General features: G+C 42.9%; 4 protein-coding genes across 4 annotated transcripts in view; 3 read left to right on the top strand and 1 right to left on the bottom strand.

Annotated features, from left to right (window-relative positions):
* LOC128715894 (6-phosphofructo-2-kinase/fructose-2,6-bisphosphatase-like) overlaps positions 1-5,353 on the top strand; it is a 64,242-nt gene extending 58,889 nt beyond the window's left edge. Inside the window, exons 3-9 of the mRNA XM_053810812.1 lie at positions 2,767-2,949; positions 3,756-3,835; positions 3,911-4,294; positions 4,362-4,502; positions 4,577-4,904; positions 4,968-5,095; positions 5,252-5,353. Of these exons, the coding sequence (XP_053666787.1) occupies positions 2,767-2,949; positions 3,756-3,835; positions 3,911-4,294; positions 4,362-4,502; positions 4,577-4,904; positions 4,968-5,095; positions 5,252-5,353 (1,346 nt within the window). The remainder of the gene's footprint in view (positions 1-2,766; positions 2,950-3,755; positions 3,836-3,910; positions 4,295-4,361; positions 4,503-4,576; positions 4,905-4,967; positions 5,096-5,251) is intronic.
* A 5,445-nt stretch (positions 5,354-10,798) lies between these two features.
* LOC128711554 (glyceraldehyde-3-phosphate dehydrogenase 2) lies at positions 10,799-11,797 on the top strand. Its single transcript, XM_053806435.1, has one exon. It carries the CDS (start codon positions 10,799-10,801, stop codon positions 11,795-11,797), a length of 999 nt encoding a protein of 332 aa, XP_053662410.1.
* A 2,843-nt stretch (positions 11,798-14,640) lies between these two features.
* Positions 14,641-17,343, bottom strand: LOC128712427 (CTP synthase). Its single transcript, XM_053807319.1, has 6 exons — positions 17,178-17,343; positions 16,682-16,852; positions 15,837-16,593; positions 15,619-15,775; positions 15,192-15,330; positions 14,641-15,119 (listed from the first exon to the last, which is right to left on the bottom strand). Exons 1-6 carry the CDS (start codon positions 17,341-17,343, stop codon positions 14,641-14,643), a joined length of 1,869 nt encoding a protein of 622 aa, XP_053663294.1.
* A 1,479-nt stretch (positions 17,344-18,822) lies between these two features.
* LOC128711560 (outer mitochondrial transmembrane helix translocase-like) lies at positions 18,823-20,420 on the top strand. Its single transcript, XM_053806440.1, has 3 exons — positions 18,823-18,989; positions 19,361-19,599; positions 19,663-20,420. Exons 1-3 carry the CDS (start codon positions 18,823-18,825, stop codon positions 20,418-20,420), a joined length of 1,164 nt encoding a protein of 387 aa, XP_053662415.1.
* The last annotated feature ends 243 nt before the right edge of the window (positions 20,421-20,663 follow it).

Below are 20,663 nucleotides of genomic sequence, written 5' to 3'. Positions count from 1 at the left end.
ATATCCCTTGAGGAAGAATTTCACAATTCAACCAACGTTGACCGAACAATTTTCCAACTGCCAAAAATACCGCAAGGCACACATTACTTCACTTTGCCCGGTGGAGTTAATTGTTGCTTTAAAATATAGCTTTACGGTCGGGAAGCGATACCGTACGCGTTTGATAATGTTTGACAAACTTCAAGAACCAACGCACACACCCACAATCGCGGTTGAGTCGCTCTTTCTACACGCTAAGCCCAGCTACGATACGCATTTCTCCGTTTGTTGCGTACGCACATGTTCGTGTTCTCGGTCGAACTCGGCAAGGGTTGATTTGAATGTTACTTCAGACGATTTAACATTTCTTACATTTGAACGGGATTTGGGAAAAAAGAATTTCGCAAACGTTTGATAAATGTGTGAAATGTTACTTTTATACCTTAATAACTTAACCTTGATAACTAATGTTTTACATGTCCTCGTGATGGATTCTTTAATAAAATCCAATCGCGATCCTTCTCCCTCACAAAGGCCTATTTATCTGACGTTTGTTAAATTGTAGAATTTTCTTGTAGTTTGAGGTTTCAGAAATATCCAAAAATTTTAAATTTCATCATCAGTTTCCAGAAACGGGCACAACTACCATCTAGTACAACTACTAAAAAACTTGAGGTTTCCACGGGGCATGATGCTACACTGTTCATGGGATTCATTAATCTTTTGAGAGTCGATTCCTGATTTGTGTGACTCTTCTAAAAAACATTAATTAAGTATAATACTAATAATTATGTGCTCAATGTCATAACATAGTTTGCTCAAAACAATGTTTTGCCAATCGCAAATCGCTGTCCCTCTAGAAATTCTCGGAGATTTGCAAACCATGAAATTTTCATCAGGTTTGCTTTGTACAATTTGCTAGAACTAATCGGCGGCGGCTCGGTGAAGTATTGGTAACGGCGCCGGTCTTCACACAAACGGACCGGTCCAAAATCCCATCCGGACCAATTTCCCGTACGCAGGACTATCCAGCTACGGGTAAACATAGTCAAAGAAAGCCAGACAATGGCGTAGGTCTTAGACTTCCAGAGGTTGTTGTGCCGATAAAGAAGTCAATATATGAAATAGTTTTTCTTCTCAATTTTCGAGCTTCGGAGGAACATCCTCCCCTAAATCAAAAAGATGATTAGAAACAGAAATTAATTGAAAAGATTTAGTAAGAGTTGTGGCATATATTATGTAAAATACTTCTTCTAAGTATTTATCTTATTTAATCAATTTAGGGCTTTAAGGATACGAGATTTGAAATTTAGATTGAAGATACGAGATTGTTCAGTATTGCGAAGATTTCTCTAAATCACTGCAAGAAAATGTCCTTTCTTTAGCGCGTTTTTCGGCCTTGCAGATTCTATTAGTGTACAGAATTTAGTAACAAATGTTTATGCTCACACCAGTTACTTCCAAAACCACCCTCGGGTTCGATCTCGTCTCGGTTTCGGTTTCGCTTCGTGTGTCTGTTTTGAATGTCTGCTCCTTTGCGCGGTATCCGCCCGGTATTGAAGTGGGCCCCCCGCCAGTTCATTGGCTTCGTTTCGGGTGTGTGAAGCGAGAGTAGAGCGAGCGTTTGTTGCTCACAAAAATATATACCCCCCCAAAAAAAAAAAAACGGTAAGACCCTTCACTGGGCCGGTGTATCGAACGCACCTCTCACGGTAACCAACGACGCACACATGCGCCCCACAGACAGCCACCTTTCGGGAATGGATGTTCCACCAAACGCATACATCCAGAACGCACCTTTTTTTGTGCTGTTGCTGGTCGTCTGCTCTCGTCGCTCCCTTTAGGCTAGAAAGACCCCGTTTTGTTGCGAGAAGGTTGGGTTCTTCGCCCCGCGGTAGAAGCGAAGATGTACGTGACGTGCAGTGCACGCGTGGTGCCGTATCTGGTTGTGGCGGTCTCGTGGTAGTTGTGGTGGTGCTGCTGCTGTGTGCAGGCACCACACGTACGGTCGGAGCAAAAACGAAAGGGAAAACTACGATATAGAAAAATAAAACCCCTCGCCCCGCCAACACACAGACGCAAAGCGAGCGCCTGTGTCGTGCCAGGCAGTGTTGTGAAGCGGTGGAAATTTCACTTTTGTTTTCAGTTTTCCATCGCAGCACCCGGTGCAGCATTCGACACACGTATGAGCTGCGTTGCGGCTGCTGCTGCTGCGTTCGTTGACAACGACGACAACGACGAGGATGGTGATAACGACGGCGATGATAAGTGCAGTGCCACCGCAAGTAAATAGCATCGATTTGTTGGGCACCCGCCGTAGACCATTCTGTCAACCGGTTTGCGGGTCAGCAGCGGGCGAAAGGGGGTTGTTGTTGTGTCTTAATTTTTATTCGGTTGCCTTGCCCGTGTCTCAGTGTTCCAATAAGCAGTAAATCGCACAACAAAAGGTTACTAGCCCAGAATAACTGCTAGTGTAAGGTGTTGTGTATTTGTTTCCTTCGCAATGGAGAAGCCAAATGTAGTGCCATACGTACCAATCTTATCAGCAAAAGATGTTCTTTTTCCTTATTACTGAAGTGTTTGCTTAATTCTTGAGGAGTGTCCAGAAGGGGGAAAGAGGGACTAGATCGATTGTGGCAAGTAATTACGTGCTTGCTGTCACGAAGATGTCACAACCGATGTTAACGTAACGCGTTGATAACACGCCTCCACGAAAGAATATCCTTAACCTACAGTCAATAGCAAAAACTTTCACTCATCGCTGCTCTTTTCTTCTCACGCCAACAGGAACACGCGATGGGGCAACGATGGCGGCAATACCGGCCACACTAGCACCCGGGAATACGGTCAAACCATGCCCGCTGCGAGCACCGCTCGTCGTCACCGTCGTGGGACTGCCCTGCAGGGGGAAATCGTTGGCCGCACACAAAGTTGCCCGACATCTGAGCTGGCGAGGCGAAAGCGCCAAAGGTAAGCGAGTAATAAACCATCCGGCCAAGGATGCATAAAATCTTCACGCGACGCATTGTAATAATGCAACCCTCCGGTCGTCATCCGTACCGGTTCATCGGTTGTCCAAAATCTGCCGAAATGGCTTATGGTTTATTTTACAAACGGTACACCTCGTCAGTGGAAAAGTGGAAAAACGGTCACATTCAATGTCACGCACCAAGGTCACTGGTCACTGGATGTGTTGTTGTTTACGTTTCGAAGGCGCAAACGAACGTTTGTGCGGTTTGTTGTGTGGATTTACTTAAGCCGTTACTTTCACACCAAGTCCCACAGCCCCAGTTACAGTTGCGGTACGTTTTTTTTTTCGAGGCGGGTGATTTCAAGCAGTTTGTTGTCTCAGTTGCATTACCGAAGCGGAAATGCGATTGTTTGGTTTGATGGAATTTAAAAGTCAATTCGTGACATGGTCGGTAGGTGGTTTTTCGATTGCATCAGTTAAAAACGCGATTCGGATATAAATTTCAAGTTCATCACACAGCTTTAAATGTACATTAATTGAAGGAAACTTAAAAAAGAATTAAAGCAATTAAAAACAATAGAAATGATCTTATTAATAGCAACAGTTTTTATAGAGGGCTTGAAACTTTTATAATTGTAGTAATAGAGCCATTACGCTACGTTAAGTCACCCAACAAATATGAATGTGGGATATTTGGACCTTGATTTTATTTAAAATAATTAATACACAGTATATGGATGATTTAAGTTAAATTACGATTTTTTTTCTAATCTTAACATGCTTCTTTTTCTAATCTACTTTGCAGTATTTACCGTGGATGAAAATGCTACCATCGAAACGTTCAATGAGATTAGTCTTTTCTTCAAGGAAGGAAATAATGTGGCGGTATGTATTCCTTCCCAGACCAGTAGGAACATTAAACAAAATAATATTAATATTCTCGTTGTTTTTCTTTTACAGATAATCGATGGAATGCACTTGACACGGGCCACCCGGCAAACGGTGGCCACCTATTGCTGTGATGCCGTCTTTCATCATCTGCTGATCGAGTTCACGTGCAACGACAAATGTCTGCAGGAGAATGTTGCAGATACGGTACAATTTTACCGTCAGCTCGATCAGAACGTTGACTGGGAGCGACGCTTCCGGGCGAGTAACGAGCACCATGCGCCACACTTTGAACCGTGCACGGCCCTCGAGGGTCCGCTGATTACGGTGAACAACTCGGAGGACCCGATGCATCACTCCGTAACGGCGCGTGGTGTTCGTGGTGCTATACAGACGGACATACTGGGTGTGTTGGCCAGTCCTGTTATCCGCCAGCAAACGTTCTACTTCAGCCGGGTAAGAAATGGCATCAGCATAAAAAGCAAAAATGTTGTCTAATTATGTTTGCTTTCTTTGTCATCAGCACGGTGAATCGGAGTATAACGTATTGGGACGTATTGGTGGGGATGCGGACTTATCTCCACGGGGCATGAAATATGGGGAACGGTTGGCAAGACAGCTAGGGGGTCCCGGATCTGCACCGGATAGTCCTCGACCGAAACTGGTAGGAAGAAATCAATATAAGGAACGCAAGAATCCAAAGTTTGTTTACAACTAACGAATTCACAATATTTGTAGATCTGGACATCTGAGTTGCGGCGTACGATCCATACCGTCCAGAACATCCCAGGACCGCGGGCAGCTATCAAAGATCTCAACGAGATTAACGCTGGCATCTGCGAGGGACTCACGTACGAGGAAATACAGGAGAGATTCCCACAAGAGTTTGCCTGGCGCGATCAGGACAAGTTCAAGTACCGGTATCCGCACGGCGAGTCCTATCTGGATCTGTTGCAACGTGTCGACAGCGTAGTGCAGGCTCTATTGACCAACACCGATGTGTTGGTCGTGTCGCATCAAGCTGTTCTTCGTTGCATAATGGCATACTTTAAGGGTGTTAAACCAGGTACGTTGGGGATTAATCTACATCGGTTTAATTGGTAATGAAAATTTTCCATTCCGATTTTAGATGATGTGCCGTACATTAATGTGCCATTGCACACACTGCTTATTGTACGATCGTATGGGTATGATTTTGTTGTGGAAACGGTGCCACTAAAGGTGGAATGTGTAGATACTTACCGCATTCAGCCGAAGGTAAGATCTTGACTATATTGATTATATTCAGTTTAGTTTAACGAACGAACGACGAACATTCCTGCGTCTGTTAATATTGTTTGACTATTGCAATGAATAAGATATCAGACGACAATAAGACGAACATTATTTTAACATTTTCTCTTCTTTTACTAGAACTGTTCTACTAGTCGCACCACAGCTGATGCCCTAACAACTGTGCCGGCCCATTTTGATGCACCGCTTACAAATGTCAAACAAATGTCTACGATCAGCTAAGAGCCTCACGAAACCACAAGTAGGAGTACGGATACTGCTCCCAGAAGGATTGATGTGAATGTGGAAGTCGTATTCGTCTGCTATAGCTTCTTCCCAAGCGTACACAAAAATAAGGCGTGATGTTACCTACACTTTACAAACTGCATCTACAATTAATACTTTGTCCGTTCGCTGTGGTAGAAGCGAAATGGCAAGTTTGCACAACCAACAATACACGAGAAATCGCTTTTAAAAACAAAAAAAGTTCATCCATAACTGCAACGCCCGCATCACACACGGATCTTTCAACAGTTCTTCCACAATTGTTTGTACAAATCGGTAGGTGGATAACCGCAGATGAAGCCCGCACACAGTGCAATTGAGCGATAGGAAATGGATTTTATGTAATGCTGTACACAACACGCCTTACGGATGCATTTTTTATTGGCTAAACAGAGGATCCATTTTAGGGCTGCTTAAGGTAATGGGCTGGGATTATTTCAAGGGAAAAGGAGAATGTGGTTGAAAACATATGATAGCTACTCCCGGTAAATCTAAATGAGGTTGTAAAGCGAACAAGGCAAGAGACATACAAGGAGAAATGTTTGATAATCAGCTGAAGAAGGATGAAGATTCGGAAGAATGATACAATGCATTTCTATTGTTTCGGTATGTTTTAAGACCAGGCGAGTGAATTTTTAGACGCGTAGTCACAAATTACAGTCGCAAAAAACGCAAGAATCAAGCAAAAAGTTTCAGTTGCAAACACCATAGAATTATATCAATTGGCATAGGTGGATCATTTTGCAAAGCAAAAGTTTGAAAGATCTGGAAATGATAAAAAAAAACATATAAATACGGGACACAAAAGTTGCAACACAGCAGAAAAAGAAGCAAGTTAATTGATAAAAGAAAAAACACACACACAATGTTGATCAAATCACACAAAAACGGCATAAAATGTTAGATACTAGTTGGGTAGTGAAAGTTTATTTTTAAATGAAGTAAGAAAGCTATTGTTTTAAATATATCTTATATAACAAGAGGAAAATAAAACAAAACCAATGGAGTTGAACCAGATCGAAGCGATTCATGGGATGTTTTGGGCGTAAACGGTTTCCAATGACTTGATCTAAAATTGGATCAGCGAAAGAACTCGACAACCTCTTTTAGTCCTGAATGCGGAACGTTCGTGCAAAATTGTTGAAATTACTCCGTTGAAATGCAAACCCCTGCGCTATTTTGCCGACTCTTGGTTGTTTTGATCTTTTTGGATATTAAAGAAAGCAGGAAGCATCGTAAATGGAAGATCTGTTTTACAACTAATACTAAAAACTGTGCGTAAAACACCTATTGGAAATGTTCACAATTGTTTTGTTTTGTTCATTTTCTTTAGTGAATATTTTAAGTACTAACAATCCATATAACCGGGGCTAAACAATATTTAAAGATAAGTCGTGGCATTTCCAGTCTAATTACATCCTGTACAAATTAATCAAACTACGTTTTTGTAAACAAATTCCTTCGGTTGTGAAATATCTTTAACGCACTATTGTTCTTCAGAGTCAACATCGATGACGTCGAAAGACATACGCGTGTCACATTGGAACGCTCTTGTTTTTCGGTTGATACACATTATTTGAGTGTGAATTTATTATCGCAATCGTGACGCAAGCGGCAATCGAAAGTAAAGCGAAACAGTTGCTGGTGAGCCTGCGCACATACACTGACTCCTAACGGTGCGGATTCAGGTTCATAGAAAGGTCATTCGCAGTGGATGTTAAAATAGCAAAAACAAAACATATTAAGGTAATCTTCAAAGGGGAGTGTCAACAACAGGCTAGGGGAGGTGGACTATTTCCAAAAAAAAAACAGATGTGAGACGAAGGTCATATCAAGCATGGAAACATGGAAACGAAATTGAAAGTGGCGGCGCACAATTATCAGCCATCAGGGGGCTAATCCAGCAAGTCGTGCCCCCGTGTAGTTTGGTATGAAATCGAAAGCAACCGCGACAAAAAGAAGATTAGAACCAAGAAAACGTCCCTTCTTATCAGTCGAGTTGGATGAGCTGCTGAAATCTATTTACGGTGTTCTGTTGTCAATGGGATCCCGAAAACGAAATTATTAAACGCAATACCGGACCATAGGCAGAACGCCATGTCATCGATTGTTGATAAGAAACACATCGACATCTTTGGACGTACTAAAAGGGCTCGGACAAGAGCATAAAACTGCATTCAAAGCAATTGAATCTGATTAAGTATAAAGGGTGTTCGAGGTCCAATCGTTCTCAATAATTCCCTAATTCGGCAAATACCCTTGTCCAATGTCAAATCGGGTAGAAAACGCACGTTCTCCGATTCCTGTTTGGGTCTGATGGGAAGGAAAATCAAACTGTTTTCATTTTTCCTGAGAGAAGCCATACACCGCTAAAAAGAAAGAAAAGAAAACCTCTGCTCAACGAGACAATTTTCCCCGCCGTGTACGATAGTGTGTGAGAGAGCATCGGATTTTATGTTTCGGTGTTTTCCCCTCACGATCACGTACATTACACTAACTAGTGGTGTTAGTGTCAGGGGTTTGCAAACAAATGTTAATATCGGAGTCAAATTTAATTTATTTTATCCTTTTATCACGACTTGTTCAATGTAAAATCTAATTAATTCATAATTAATATTCTTCTCGATACAGTAAATAAACGCGCCAAGGATAGACATTGTAGACTTTATAAACAACTTTAAGCCAGAAACACGTTTATGCCTAATTCAATCGTGACATGAACTCATTACTACAGCCAAACGCATGCTCTCTTGCACTACTGCATGTGAACTAATTGAAGGTGCTGGTTTTTAGATGAAATATGTGCAAAAGTATGTACTGTAACCTATAACATCAGCATACCGTAACAAATGAAATTTTAAATTCATATCATGAAACTCAACTTCCCCGTCGTGGTCACGGAATACAGTAGGTAATTTACGTCATCTATGACGAAATTGGATGGTAAGAATGACGACCCTTTAACCGATTATTGCGCTTCACATGGAATGCGTATTGAATCACCGCTTGCAGCACCGGACAACCTGGTTTATTTTCAGCCATATAAGGATTTCTTTCTCTATCACAACTAATATAACACAATACGTCATGCAAACATATGTGTCCTTCTGATGCTGGGCGGGCTTTTGTTTGTAAACTCTTACAAAGGTTGTATTGCATGCATGTGCAAGGGTGGTTCAATTGAACCGCGTATGACCCCAAACAAATCAAAGTGTTTAAAGCCAAAAATTATGCTTGCCAAAAAACGAAAAGAAATAAAAACAAACCGCATTTCTGGCTCATGGTTGCGCGATCGCATTTATCCGCAGATATCTGTGTGAGTTTGCCGGTTGTATGGATACGCCGTTGAGTAACGGGGGGTTTTGTTCCTCGATAGCATAATACATCGAAGCGACACAAGAAAGAAAAAAGACTCTCGACTCGCGCCACATGCACATGGCAAGCATGAGATGCGCATGACCGGCATACGCGCGGCTACACACAGAGATGACACTACCACCAGCAAAACGGCACACAGCAGCATTTAACGCCCGGAACCGTTTGCCCTTGATTGGACCTTGTTTTCCGTACAACTCTCCGCGGATTGAACGCTCGACACGACACTCAGTTTTCAAAAGCCGACGTGTGAACACGCGCCTCAACCTTCCCGGGAGCTAATAGGCCTCAACGGTGAGTAATTCTATGTGGATCCAGAGGAAACCCGGTGTAGAGTTTTGGAACAGGCGGCGAGAACTATTCGTAGTCCCCCTGCATAAAAGCATCCTACGCATTCCAACAAAACGGTGATAGAGTGTTGCGAAAAAAACGGAGCCATCGTTGATCGATAATTGCTGTACGCCCACGAAGAAAAGTGAAATTAGCGGAAGAAAAGTGTGTTTTTTCTACTTACCGCTGTGCTGTTGTGAGTAAATCGAGCTGTTGGTGATGATTTTCGCCATAATTTCAAAGCAGACGCTTCGGCTGATGCTTATTCCCCAATTCCCAATTCCCCCTCGTATATGGGATAAAAACGTTCTGGAAGCTTCCAATTTATCAACTTGTGAATGGGGCGAGGTTCTCTTGTTGTGCTATAAAGAATAATAAAAATTGTGAATAAAAGTGCTCACAGTTAAGTGAATAAGCTTCAATCGGAATAGAGAACTTGCTCATTTAGATTGGATGCTGATAAGAACAGGAAAAGGCAGTTCCGCTCGAACAATTAATGACGTTGTTTGCACTTACGCTTTCACTTATAGAATGTACCATCCATCTTTTTTACGGGCTGCGGCATTATCATTTCAACCTAATGACCTCCCGTGTGTGTGTTGTATGACGATGTTTTATTGATTGTATTACACAATCTCGAATCACTTACGGTCCCTTTGCCGTGTAGGTTTTACCTTGCTGCGAGCATGGAAAGCCTCACAAGAACTTGTTTTATAGAGTTCAAGCTTATCAATTGATAATCTTACTCTAATAAATTGTTATTGATAAGTAAAAGGTGCCTTTCCGGTAAACCGGCAAACGGGGATAGCTGCAAGAACAATTTTTCCATCTGACCTCTAAACGACCTTCCTTGGTGGACGCGCGCGTAGTGTGCACATGGCCATCTTGGTAGTGGTGATCCGAACGCACGCGTGTGTGCGTGTGGCATCTTTCGTTTGTTTCTACCGGCTTCTCTCGTGCATCACGGTTCAGATGATGTGTTTGTGAACTCGGAACTGATATTTCTTTTCCTCTTGACGAATGGAAAATTTCCAGACCCCAGGACAGGAGTATATTGAAAAGTGAGAATACTATTGCAATTAAAAAATAACCACGGATCACACAATACCCAATACGCTGTGACGTAATTCTGGTGCATATTTATGCAATGGCGTTCGAGGACTCTCACAGTTCATGACTGTGTTGGCCTGCTACGATCGTTAATTTTAAATAGGTAACACTGAGGTACCATTGCCCGCTACTTCGATAGATTTTCCCAACGGTCCGATGAATGGTTTGCTTAGAAAAGTGTTTCCCATCTCTCCCCCACCAAACCTGGCTTAGCTTCTATTTTTAACCGCGATCCTGTGGTACTCACAGCTGCTAAGCTCGTGGCTCGACAACATTTCCTTTTCCGCGAGTTGTGTAATCGTGCGATGTCACACTTGCGTAAAATGAACTCTGTTCTGTGTTTTGATTCCATTATTAGACAGACCAAAACTTACTAGAGGTTAAACTGGTAATGAAACGAAACATCCTAATGTTGAATTAAAACTCAGACGAATGAAACCGAGATAACACTGAAAACCACACGGAACAAACCACTTCCCGGTTACTTGAAACTCAATAAAAATTAACTCATTTCCTTCTCTTCTTTTACAACAGTTCGTCGTTCGTTCGTGAATCAAGTCGTTTTACTAAAACACCCCCAAGTGCAACATGTCGAAGATCGGAATTAACGGATTTGGCCGTATTGGTCGTCTGGTGCTGCGCGCCTCCATTGCCAAGGGAGCCCAGGTGGTGGCGATCAACGATCCCTTCATCGGTGTTGACTACATGGTGTACCTGTTCAAGTACGATTCGACGCACGGTCGCTTCAAGGGTGAAGTGTCCGCCCAGGACGGTATGCTGGTCGTGAACGGTCAGAAGATTGCCGTCTTCCAGGAGCGTGACCCGAAGGCCATCCCGTGGGGTAAGGCCGGCGCTGAGTACGTCGTTGAGTCGACCGGTGTGTTCACCACGATCGACAAGGCTTCGGCCCATCTGGAGGGTGGTGCTAAGAAGGTCATCATCTCGGCCCCGTCCGCCGACGCGCCGATGTTCGTCGTTGGCGTCAACCTGGATGCGTACGAACCGTCGATGAAGGTTGTGTCGAACGCGTCCTGCACGACCAACTGTCTGGCCCCGCTGGCTAAGGTTATCAACGATAACTTCGGCATCCTGGAGGGTCTGATGACGACCGTGCATGCCACCACTGCCACCCAGAAGACTGTGGACGGCCCGTCCGGCAAGCTGTGGCGTGATGGCCGTGGTGCCGCCCAGAACATCATTCCGGCCGCTACTGGCGCCGCCAAGGCTGTCGGTAAGGTCATCCCGGCCCTGAACGGCAAGCTGACCGGTATGGCATTCCGTGTGCCGACCCCGAACGTATCCGTTGTCGATCTGACGGTGCGCCTGTCCAAGCCGGCCCCGTACGATCAGATTAAGCAGAAGGTGAAGGAAGCCGCCAACGGACCGATGAAGGGCATCTTGGACTACACCGATGAGGAGGTCGTATCGACGGACTTTGTCGGTGATTGCCACTCGTCCATCTTTGATGCCAAGGCTGGCATCCAGCTGAGCGACACGTTCGTCAAGCTGATCTCCTGGTACGACAACGAGTACGGTTACTCGAACCGCGTCGTCGATCTGATCAAGTACATGCAGACCAAGGATTAAATTCCTTATATATCGGTGCTGTAGTGTGGGCGGCGGAGACAAAGAAGACAACCGCTGCGTGCTGTAATACTTAACGCTTGCGAGGATTGATAGAGGGATGTGGGTGCATATCGAAAGGATGCAGGCTCGAAATTACGATCGAGACGAAAGCGGCAACTTTTCTATTGAATTTCGAATTTCTTAAACTCTCGTATGCTCGGGCTCGGGGAGGTATCCTTTTGCCATCGTTCTTAGATAGCGGTAAGGATCACCCACAGTTGGACTTGGCAGATGATGAGAGAATGGAATTCGAACCTTGTTTCCGGAATGCTGCTTCGTTTCGTTTGTATATCATGCGTTTCCTGACGATAATTATTAGTCAAACATCAACGTACAGCGCCTACACCGCTATCGCTTTTGCCAGCAACCATTTAATTCTAATCCGTACTGATCTCTCCACCCTGGTTCTTCTCCTTTCACTGGTTGGAAGTGAAACTGTATGGGGGAGCAGCACCTATCGGTGCCGAATGGCTTGACTATTGGCAAAAAGCAGAAAAATCGAAAAAAACTCTTCGCTAGCGTAAAATGTTATAGTCGTAGGTTGTGTAAACATCATAATAATGTAAACGATATATGATCGCCTCATCGTTATACATATTTGTTGCATGTAATAATGAACAAAATTAACACATACTACACAATAAACAAACACCAACCACACACGCACACACACACTTACAAGTACACACTACAGACGGACACATACACACGGACACACATGCGCAGAAATCCCAATGTTCTGTTTAGTTGGTAAGGATTAATGATATAAACGAAAACAATAAATTTAACTGCTAAAGCGTTACTAGAACCAAAATTCCCATTACCCAGTTGTAGTTTCATTATGTGTTGTTTTCGCATAATTCAGATTTGAGAAAGATTCAACAATTCACCTAGAATCAGGATAAGGAGGTCATCGAAATTAGATAATTCCTATGCCTGAATTCAGCTTGTCTGGAAACTGTGTTGTATGACAAGCGACCATTTCTAGGACCAAAGGGAATTTGTAGCATTTCTTAGTAGATGCAGATTGTACTTGCGATGCCATGATCTACTTTCAAGGTTTAACCAAAGTTATAATTACAATGGCAAACATTTCAAGATACGTCAGCCGGCAATAATCCGTGGCATGACATGAGAATGATATCGGATTGATTTGTTTAAAAGTTCGCCAGAAAGGCCGTACATAAAAAAGTGTTCGTTTCGGATATTGCTGTTGGGGCAAGTCGTTAACAGAACAGCAAATACACCCAATAACTGTAATATTAGATTTATTATAACTATATTTCAAGCAAACACAGTACAAAAAAGGATAACTTCTGTTCAAGATTTTTTATGTATGCAGCTGGTGTATTTCATTCTTAAGATTATCTATTTCGTATTTACCTATAGTTCACAGTTTTTAAGAAAAGGCAATCTATTACCGGAGTTTTCACTCGTTATTTAATCATTTTTATTATACGAATCATAATATCGTAATCAGGAAAAGAAACAAAAATTTTTGCGTATGTCTTTTCTCGCGTTTTGGCCACAACCGAACTGGAAAGAAGCAACGGGATGCGTTGAAAACAGGGTAAACTTGTAATTATTAACGCTGGTTTTGTAAATGGTTTTATTATTTATAACTAAAAAATATAAAGAAAATAGTATATATGAAAACTTACAGCATGAAGAAAGTGTGTAAGTATCAGCAGGGACGTCATGCTTAATTAGTTTTGAGGGTTGAATTTTACTTACTTATCGTTGCCATATGTGGTCACTGTCTTGACAACTAATTAACACATCTCAACCCAACCGTTTTGGGAAGATCAACTTTACGGAAATATATTTCATACTATATTGTTTTGAGACAAGGTTGGATGCATTGTAGAGTAAGCCACAAAAGTTATGGAGTGAGATGCACTTTTGACATTCATGCTGCTGTACAGTGACGGACTTCCTTCTGAACTATTTATCTATGCTCAAAAACTTACAAGCAAAACTAAAAGGTTTAATCGTTTACAATTTTTTTCTTTTCTAACGTACCGAATTTGTTTCCTAGCTATGTCGTCGACGAAGCAGAACGTTTTATGGTAATAGTCCAACTATTAAGTTCGATGAATATTAATCAGAACAAGAAACGTATGTTTTCGGTTGTATTATCGAAAAGGCAAGATAATCTAATCCAGGAGCTTTCAAACATTTTTTTTATGAACATGAATGTTCGCATTTCTCCCACCATCATTAGCCATTTCACCTATTGTACACAAGAAATCTCTGCCGATCATCAATTCCTTCATGAAAGTTTGCATTTTGAATCACATTTCCTATCATTAATCTTAGATCCTTTTAAAAATATTTCTTTCTCATCTATATTTTAATGTTTCATTTTTGTAGGTAAAATTGGTGACATTTTTAATAAAGAATATAGGCAAAGTTAAAAAAAAGAAAACTAATTCTACTGTAAGAGGTTAATGCGATCGACAGACTCAAACTCTGTAGGCAAAACGATCAACATAATCAGTTCCATTTTTCAACTACCTCGCATAAATCTTCTGTTCAATTGTATAAATTTTCGATTGTTTGTGTTTTGCTTGCAATGCAGCGATAGAAATTAGATTTCTTTATAAAACTATTGTAACTTTTTAGAATGTCTAACTCGAAGTTGAAAATATTTCATTCCTCAAAACTTTAAACTCTGGCTTGAAAGTTCTACAACGTCACAATTGTGTTGGAAGAATTGTTTATCCCACTTTTTCTTCTATGAAACAAGTTTCTGTTACTATAGGAAATTTACATCCTGTTATGAAGGAACCACTTACCCACATTTAATCCGTTCCATTTTCGTACACTCCGTTCAGCTTGGCATCGCCGTTCATGTGTGTAACGGGGACCGCTGCTTTGGCCTCGTGGTGTACCCCGTTGGCTCGTTCGCGAATCTGCTGGAGATCATTATCAGTCGAATTGTCGCGCACCGACATCGATGGGTTGGCGGCGGCGTTGCACCGCTGATGAAGCAATTTTGCTCCATCCTCCAAATAGGATGCTAGCTTGCCTACCGAGGCAAGAATCAGTCCAAGGAACGGTGGCGAGGGTTTTAACGGACGCGACAGATACTCCGGATGGAACTGGGTCGCTACGTAGTAGACGTGATCTTCCAGCTCCATGATTTCCATACGCTCCTTTTCCGAGTCAGTACCGACAAAGCGCATACCGTGTGACTGTAGCTGCTCAACGTACTTTGGATTAACCTCATAACGGTGACGGTGACGCTCCTCAATGTATTCCTTGTTGTTATACAGCTGGCCTAAAAGGCAACGGAAGAGATTAACACAATGTGCTGACACTAGGATGGAAAATGTACTGAAGAGCTACTAACGTATTTTGCTGTCGCCCCGGAAAATGGTTGTACGCTTTCCAAGTCGCATGGTTCCTCCTAGTATGCCAGTATGATGTTCGGGCATATCAATCACAAGCGGGTTGGTCGTTGTATCGTCACATTCGGTTGAATGCGCGTCCTGTATAAGAGTGGGAATATTACATTATATACGTATGCTGGAATATGTCTTAAAAGCTTCTAGCGACGATTAATTTGAATTTAGACTACCCAAAAGATTCATTAATCTCTGAGGAATGTCAAAGATTCATTAATCTTGTTAATACATTCACCCAACACTACTTCTGATATGATTCTAAATGTGTATCGATTGTGGAATTGTGGAATAAATTAACAGGAACAATCTTCATCAACAGTATGATAACCATATGCATTGAATTTATGTCGTTAAAAAAGCAATAATACTCACCTCCAATTTCAATACATTACGCGCAAATTCAATGACGGCGGCCTGCAATCCTAGACAGATGCCAAGCATTGGTTTACCATTTTCGCGCGCCCATTGACAGGCACGGATTTTTCCTTCAATGCCACGGGAACCGAATCCACCCGGCACTACAATACCACTGAAAAGATACAAGCTAATTAATCAACCAGGAACCCATTTAAACAGCTTTCACAACATACTGGCTGTTAGTCAGATCATGCCACGCATCATAGTAGAGGTTGGGATTTTCCATTTTAGTACACCGCTCTAAATTGGACGAATCGATAAACGTCAGGTTCAGCTTATAGCCGGCCGCGATGGATGCGTGAAGAAGCGATTTTATCACGGATGCATAGGAGTCTTGCAGCTTGGTATACTTGCCGACCAGGGCTATGTTCACCTTTTTGTACACATTATCCACCCGTTCCGCTAGATCGCGCCAAGATTGCATAAAATTCGCCGGTCTCGGAGTGGGAAGGTTCAAGTGAAGACGCTCTTTCAATATGTCGATCACACCCGACTGCTCCATCAGCAGCGGCACGTGATAGATCGATGACAGGTCGTGTATGCAGATCACCTGATTCGGTGAAACGTGACAAAAGTTGCTGATCTTGTCCTTCACCTCATCACCGATGGGGTTCTCCGATCGGCACACTATCATATCCGGACTTAAACCGAAACCACGCAATTCACGAACGCTTGCTTGCGTTGGTTTGGTTTTCGGTTCACCCGTAGCACGGGGCAATGGCACGAGTGATACGTGTGCGACACAAAAGTTTTCCTTCTTTACGCGAAACTGAAACTGACGGAAGGCTTCGACGAATGGCATCCCTTCGATATCACCAATCGTTCCGCCCAGCTCGATAATGCAAACTTCCGGCACTATATCGTCCTTTACTGGCGTTACTGCAACCCGTTCGACCCATTCCTGTATAGCGTCTGTTATGTGCGGCACCACTACAGAAAGTAAAAAAAAAAAGACAAACAAAACAGTGACAACATACAATTGAGGAATACAAATTGAGGCTACATTCTAATTTACTACCTTGCACGGTTTTTCCAAGATACATTCCGATGCGCTCCTTGTCGATCACCATTTTGTACACCTTGCCGGTAGTAATATTATTATCTTTGTGTAGGACAACATCTAAAAACCTCTCGTAGTTACCGAGATCCAAATCTACCTCACTGCCATCGTCAAGCACGAACACCTCGCCTGCAAAAGAGATATGGGAATGGGTTGAATATTTACCAACTTATAATGCGAATATTTAACGTCACGGATACGGGTAATTGCATACATATTGTTTGTCTTTTTCTGATTGTTTCTCGACGCCTCAATCTGGGTGCAAACAAAATGTTACCGCCACGGTCAAGTTCAGTTGAAGGTTTAAAAATAAACGAAACCTTTTCCACATCGTATGTCTTGCGCGCGTTTGTTAGTGAGTGTACTCGGTTCTTTTCTTTCTTCGAGACTACCGAATGTGTTAGTTGACGTTTCGTTATTAACAATATGCTTTCTTCAGGACTTCATTTCTTACCGTGCTCGTAGGGTGAAAACGTTCCAGCATCGATGTTAATGTAAGGATCGATCTTGATCGATGTTATCGGTATGCCACATGCGTTCAGCAATGTTCCGAACGAGCTGGCGATAACTCCTTTGCCGACGCCGCTGATCACGCCACCCGTCACGAGTATGTACTTCATGCTTTTGCTAAGACGTATCGCCAATATTTGTTGTTGCTAAATAACGTCACCACGTATTCACTGTCCAGTCTGACCGGCTAGTGAAAATGGTGATTGATTGGGTCGCACTGCAAAGAACAAGTACAGCACACTTTATACAAGAACTTTCACGTTTCGCGCTAGAAGTAACGGTTCGCCGAGCAAACGCATATGGCAACGACTGGTTCCGGAATGGGAAGGCCTTCACCGCAATACGCGTGTACTCGAGTGCTCAAGTACCAGACGCTCCATCTGCACGCGTTTTCATGTTGCAATATTTACTCACCGATTTGTTTATTGTAGCCGACTTAATTGTTTGTAAACAAAGGACTGCGGTAGGTAACCTTCCTCCGCAGGGCCACCAATTTTCCCTTTCGGCCGGGTTCGATTAATTCCGCAGCGCTAGCAGGAAGTGTATGGTGCCGCCACGAAAAAATGTGCTTGCAGCGATGCGGATGCAGACCCGTAGCACTTTTTACGCTATCGGTGTGTAGTGTCTAAACCTATTTTCACCTATAAAATATCGCCTTTTGGCGAAAGAGGCCAATGCAAGCGAAATGACCTTTTTTATTCACTGTCTGGCACACGAAATAAATCTGCGACGGAATTCAGAGAAAACACGCGGCTTGAGGGTTTTGTTTCGATTGTGAACTGTCAAAGTCTGACTTCAAACAGGCGCGCGTGTAGGGATGGGTATGACAATTGATAAGAAACCGATCAGTTGTGCTTTGGTGGAAATGTATAGCCTTCGAGCTGAATGGAACTCAACAATTGAAGCAAAATTAAATTTTTTCCATGTTTTATTAATTTTCTGCACAAATAATGTTTTGTATCTCGCAATTCATTGTTCCCGAAATGTTTTAGTTTTGCGTTTTCGCGTTCGTTACAAACCATTTGACAGATGTCACGTGCTGGCGCGCATTTGTTTGCGCGAGTGCAAAGGCAATTAAGCAGCATTTACACGTTCCGAAGGCAATCCGAGGAAACTACATATTTCGTAATTGCACGAAATTGTACGAAATGAAGCTAAATTTTGTTCCCAAGTATAATTGAAGTATAGATTTGCTTGTGGTAAACTAGTTCGAAATGTATGATAAGTATTATTTGTTAATTGTACAAAGCATTTTTATTTTCAAATGGGAGCAGTGTAAGCTCTCGCTAACCCCGATTACAAGTATTCAACTCGAGATTCTATGCACGCTATACATTCCATACTTTTCTTTGACAGCAACAAAGAATTTTTGCACGAGACAACAGGAGAAAAACAGCAAAAATATTCAGGTGTGAAGAGAAAAAGATCGTAGCAGACAGGAACGCAAGGAAAAGCCATTTTATCATTGGTTACGATTCTTGCTTCGAGCTCCGGCGAACGATTCGACCGGACTGCAGTGCAGGTTGACACGGATTGGGACAAAACCCATCTTTGGAAGGCGCCACCACCAGTACGCAACACTTGTAACCATGTCCGGAGTGAATTTAACACGAAACGAAGTGGTGCAATTCGTTCTACGTATTTCGCTGCTATCAATCGTCACCTACTACTCGGCGAAATGGTTGATTCGTAACCTGGATCCCTCCAACAAGAGCAAAAAGAAAGCCATCGAACACGCGGAGGACATTCTGAGGAAGTAAGTGGTACAAAGTCCGCCGGTCCTCCGTACACAGGTTGCATTAGATTGAAACGTCGATTCAGCTTTTGTTGTGGCGCCTGTCTGTACCTAATGTTGACCATAGTTCGGATGAATGAAGTGCTTTAGAATATCGACAGCGGGGTGGTTATTTTTACCTGTGGGTTTAATGGTGGGTTTAGCGCAGCCTTGTGCCGTTATATAACCCGTGCAAAGGGCTAAGAGCAGAGTGCACATGGTTCACGATGTAGACGACCGCCAGCCTTTGCCATTCAGCTTGCCTTTTCATTGCTGTGTATATGAATTAACACATTTTTACACGTTTTTCATTCATGGTTTTCAATAATAATGTTATATTTTCACAATTTTAGGTTGGGTCCTAGTATGAAAAAATCTGCACTACAAAACTTGAACGAGTATGAGATGGTCATTGCATCACATTTGGTAGTGCCGGAGAACATTGCCGAAAGTTGGGACAGTATTGCTGGGCTTGATGATGTGTGCCAGGATATAAAGGAAAGCCTCGTGTTTCCAGTGTGCCACCGTGATATGTTTGCCGGATCGGCACTCTATCAGCCTCCAAAAGGCGTGCTTCTTTACGGTCCACCTGGTAAGCTGCGGAGGAATTTCGTCATTTAACAATTATTATTCATGACTGATCCTTTGTACGCAGGTTGTGGTAAGACGCTAATCGCCAAGGCAACTGCAAAGGAAGCTGGCATGCGTTTTATAAATCTCGACGTTGCGATGCTGACGGACAAGTGGTACGGTGAATCGCAGAAGCTGGCTTCAGCTGTGTTTTCATTGGCGGTTAAAATTGAACCGTGCATCATCTTCATCGACGAGATCGATTCGTTCCTGCGTGCGAGAAACTCTTCCGATCACGAAGCGACCGCCATGATGAAAACACAGTTCATGATGCTTTGGGACGGGCTCAACACCGATTCCGAGTCAACCATCATCGTGATGGGTGCCACCAATCGTCCGCAGGATCTTGACAAAGCCATTCTGCGGCGGATGCCAGCCCAATTCCATATTGGTCTACCGACCGAAGATCAACGGCTGAAAATTCTTCGGCTTATCTTGCAAAACGAAAAGGTTGCACCGGAGGTGGATTATATACAGCTAGCCCGAATGTCCGCCGGATACTCCGGTTCGGATTTGAAGGAAATCTGTCGTAACGCGTCAGTCCATCGGGTACGCAAAGTGATGAAAAGCAAGGAGATGATAAATGCTGTCCGTGCGGCGACAAACGGAACTGCCGGTGGTTCATTGTCGAACGGTGGGTGTAATGGGGTGGCACAGAATGGAGCAGTAGAGTTCAGTACGCCCGCCATTACGATGGAAGATTTGGTAGAGTCGTTGCGTAGTATGAAACACTCCAAGTATACAACCGGAGTGCTGAACGATGCTAGAATCGATTTGGATTAAAGCCGTCGATTCGTGTTTTTTTCCAAGCAGGCAGTAGCTTAAGATAATCCCAAAAAGCAAAATGTAGGATGTAGCATCGTTACAATAGTAACAAGAGGTAGAATAGCTTCTCAGTGGTGATCTATATCGCAGAACCAGATACAAAAGAAAATGGGTGGAACATTGAATTCATAGCAAAAATCGTACGCTAAATTCTCAGTTGATAGTTACGTAGTCGTCGAATAGTAATGCAAAAATGTTAGG

This window comes from Anopheles marshallii, chromosome 3 (assembly GCF_943734725.1).
Source record: "Anopheles marshallii chromosome 3, idAnoMarsDA_429_01, whole genome shotgun sequence".
In the NCBI taxonomy this organism is placed as follows: domain Eukaryota; kingdom Metazoa; phylum Arthropoda; class Insecta; order Diptera; family Culicidae; genus Anopheles; species Anopheles marshallii.
Note: the sequence above shows the minus strand (reverse complement) of the source record. Positions and strands in the feature narration are given on the sequence as shown.

Excerpts from the sequence above, each read along its gene's own strand:
- LOC128711554 (XM_053806435.1), top strand. The coding sequence starts at position 10,799 with ATGTCGAAGATCGGAATTAACGGATTTGGCCGTATTGGTCGTCTGGTG.
- LOC128712427 (XM_053807319.1), bottom strand. The coding sequence starts at position 17,343 with ATGAAGTACATACTCGTGACGGGTGGCGTGATCAGCGGCGTCGGCAAA. Across the intron at positions 15,776-15,836 it reads CATGATCTGACTAACAGCCA|TGGTATTGTAGTGCCGGGTG; the intron begins GTATGTTGTGAA and ends GTATCTTTTCAG. Across the intron at positions 15,120-15,191 it reads CCGGGGCGACAGCAAAATAC|GCCAGCTGTATAACAACAAG; the intron begins GTTAGTAGCTCT and ends GTTGCCTTTTAG.
- LOC128711560 (XM_053806440.1), top strand. The coding sequence starts at position 18,823 with ATGTCCGGAGTGAATTTAACACGAAACGAAGTGGTGCAATTCGTTCTA. Across the intron at positions 18,990-19,360 it reads GCGGAGGACATTCTGAGGAA|GTTGGGTCCTAGTATGAAAA; the intron begins GTAAGTGGTACA and ends TCACAATTTTAG. Across the intron at positions 19,600-19,662 it reads GCTTCTTTACGGTCCACCTG|GTTGTGGTAAGACGCTAATC; the intron begins GTAAGCTGCGGA and ends CTTTGTACGCAG.